Below are 2,794 nucleotides of genomic sequence, written 5' to 3' on the forward strand. Positions count from 1 at the left end.
ATCATGTACATGTTGTACTCACCACGCGATTAAATAATAATCCAAAGTTACTGGAAACGGTCATTTTCAAAGTAAATCCATAGCGAGAACTAACGAAGAGGATCGATTCCAAGAGGGTTCATGACCAAAGTTACTTCCTCGTTTGCTCGAGCTGCTTCCGCGCGGACAGGCCGAGGCAAGAGTGCTGCCTGACGACGGCTTGGAGCGTCGATACAATATTCCTGGAATTCGAGTTTAACGAGCCAGTTACATGTCCTTTGCATTCTACATTAAATGAATATAATAAATAGATATATATTATGTATCTTATGCGATGAACAAACTACTGTTACATTTAGGCTACAATTAGGATGATCAGGGAAATCCAAAAGTTTTCGGGGAGCATGCCCCCGAATTCATGGTATTTGGATCTCAATATTTCTAAAAAACTGCGTACGGCCCTGATCTCCCCTTATCTCTACCCCCAGGAAAAGAAAAAAAAAAAAGTGTGTGAGTTTGCTGGAAAGCGAGAAAACCTGTTGTTGTTGTTGTTGTTGTTTTACTAGGAGATAACAGTGGTAAAGTTTGGGAAGGATGCCTGCCTGACTGCTGCATTAGCTACAGGCTAAACAACAAGTAGGAGCATATCTCAACATCTAAAGTTTGCAAGGTCACAACAATCTGATGAACTTTTAGCATCCACTCTTCAATTCGGCAACATCCAAAGCACAGAGCACGATTTATTACAAATAACTTGTAAATTACAAGTTATTGCAACTTTTGTCTCATGTTTGGAGTTAAATAGTAAACAAAGGTTAGAACAACAAATCATCTTCTGGTGGATTCTGTATGCCGAATTTAGCAGGAGACATGTGGAGTCAGAGGAGGTTTTGTAAATTGTGTACTTTAACTGGTACGCAAGAAAACGTTATAATACTGACGTTTAAGCCCATGGCACACCAATTAAACATCACAACAACCAGACAATACAGATGTTTGTTTGGTGTGCCATGGCTGTCTGTCCTTGTTTGGTTAGATTCCACATGTTCATATCCCTCCTTTAGCCCCATGGCACATCAATCAAACATGATCCAACATGGATCTGTTTGATTGGTGTGCCATGGACTGCTTTAGAGTCATATGTCATATTTTTTTGTCTTTGTTGTTATAATTAGCAACAATGTTACTGTATTATGTTTTTATGTTATGTGTTTGGACCCCAGGAAGAGTAGTCTCACCTTGGTGCAGACTAATGGGGATCCACAATAAACAATAAACAATATGTGTTCCACACAGAGACCGAGGCTCAGCGTAGCAGCTCAGCACAGACAGAGACAGGTAGGGAAGTTTAACGTTAAGTCTGGCTGAGTTAAGAGTTAGCCTGGTTGAGTTAGCCTGGGCTGGGCTGGGCTGGGCTGGGAAGCAATACGTTAATAAACAAGCAACACGCTTTTATCTCCACTTTACAGACCTGGAAACTTGAATTTTGGAGTGAATTAAAAGCGTGGGGATTTGACAATAAATCATCTTGCGGTGGATCTTGCGGTGGATGTATGCCGAGTTTACAGAAGGCATTGTCGAGTCTTAAAACTTGTGTTAGTTTGGAAACGTTTACCAACTTTTTGACGGTAAAGTTGGTTAAAAACGCTTGAAGTAAAAAGATTCACTCCAGAGACACTAGACAGGCAGAGACAGACGCAGCCAGCGACTGCGTGGAACTTCCCAGACTTTAAAACAACATATAGACCCGCTAACATGACCCAGAGGGGCTTACCTTGGAGCTGCATCTGTCCGGGTTCCCCCTCCTGCTGGCCGGGGCCAGAGAGCCACGGCACACCGCTAACACAGCCAGAACCAGAACCAGAACCAGCACGGAGAGAGAGGCCGCCATCACCTCAGCCTGCCCTGTGGAGACCGACTGAGAGCACTGAGAGGGAGAGGGAGAGGGAGCTGTGTGTGTGTGTGTGTGTGTGTGTGTGTGTGTGTGTGTGTGTGTGTGTGTGTGTGTGTGTGTGTGTGTGTGTGTGTGTGTGTGTGTGTGTGTGTGTGTGTGTGTGTGTGTGTGTGTGTGTGTGTGTGTGTGTGTGTGTGTGTGTGTGTGTGTGTGTGTGTGTGTGTGTGTGTGTGTGTGTGTGTGTGTGTGTGTGTGTGTGTGTGAGAGAGTGCGCGCGCGCGCGCGTGCGTGCGTGCGTGAGAGTTGTTACCTGAGACGACTGTAGCGCCTCTTTCCCACCAGACGGCGCTGTTTAATACTAAACTACAGAAAATATTACAGAAAAGAGTAAACCATTCCACTACATGATATATTTATATTATAATAATAACACTATCTGCCATGTGATTAGAATCAGCTACTATTTTTATTGATTGATTGGTTGATTGATTGATTGATTGATTTGTACAGTTGTATTGAAATCGAAATATCCTTTCCAAGAGAGACCTGTGTAGGCCTACATGCAACATCAGAGGCTGAGCAGAGGATGATTATTTTCATTATCAATTAATCTGTCGATTATTTTCCTCAACAAATCAATTAGTCGTTTGGTCTATAAAATGTCACAAAATGGTGAAAAATGTGGATCACTTTTCCCCAAGATGACACCCTCAAATGTCTTATTTTGTCCTGACCAACAGTCCATAACCCAAAGATAATCAGTTTACTGTCATAGAAGACTAAAGAAACCATAAAGTATTCACATTTAAGACGCTGGAAGGAGAGCATTTTCTATTTTTTTCTCAAAAGTCTAAACGTCTAAACGTAATAAATAAAAAAGTCAATCAATTAATTAACTAATGGCTCTAGAGTGGTTGACTG

At 42.2% G+C, this 2,794-nt stretch overlaps 1 protein-coding gene across 1 annotated transcript in view; it reads right to left on the bottom strand.

The window, feature by feature from the left end:
- Positions 1-1,883, bottom strand: part of il17rd (interleukin 17 receptor D) — a gene marked incomplete at its 3' end in the record, with an annotated part of 34,104 nt that extends 32,221 nt beyond the window's left edge. Inside the window, exon 1 of the mRNA XM_083661010.1 lies at positions 1,754-1,883. Coding sequence (XP_083517136.1) covers positions 1,754-1,870 — 117 coding nt within the window. The 5' untranslated portion in view covers positions 1,871-1,883. The remainder of the gene's footprint in view (positions 1-1,753) is intronic.
- Between the last annotated feature and the right edge of the window lie 911 nt (positions 1,884-2,794).

This window comes from Poromitra crassiceps (assembly GCF_964638095.1).
Source record: "Poromitra crassiceps genome assembly, chromosome: 25".
Lineage (NCBI taxonomy): Eukaryota > Metazoa > Chordata > Actinopteri > Beryciformes > Melamphaidae > Poromitra > Poromitra crassiceps.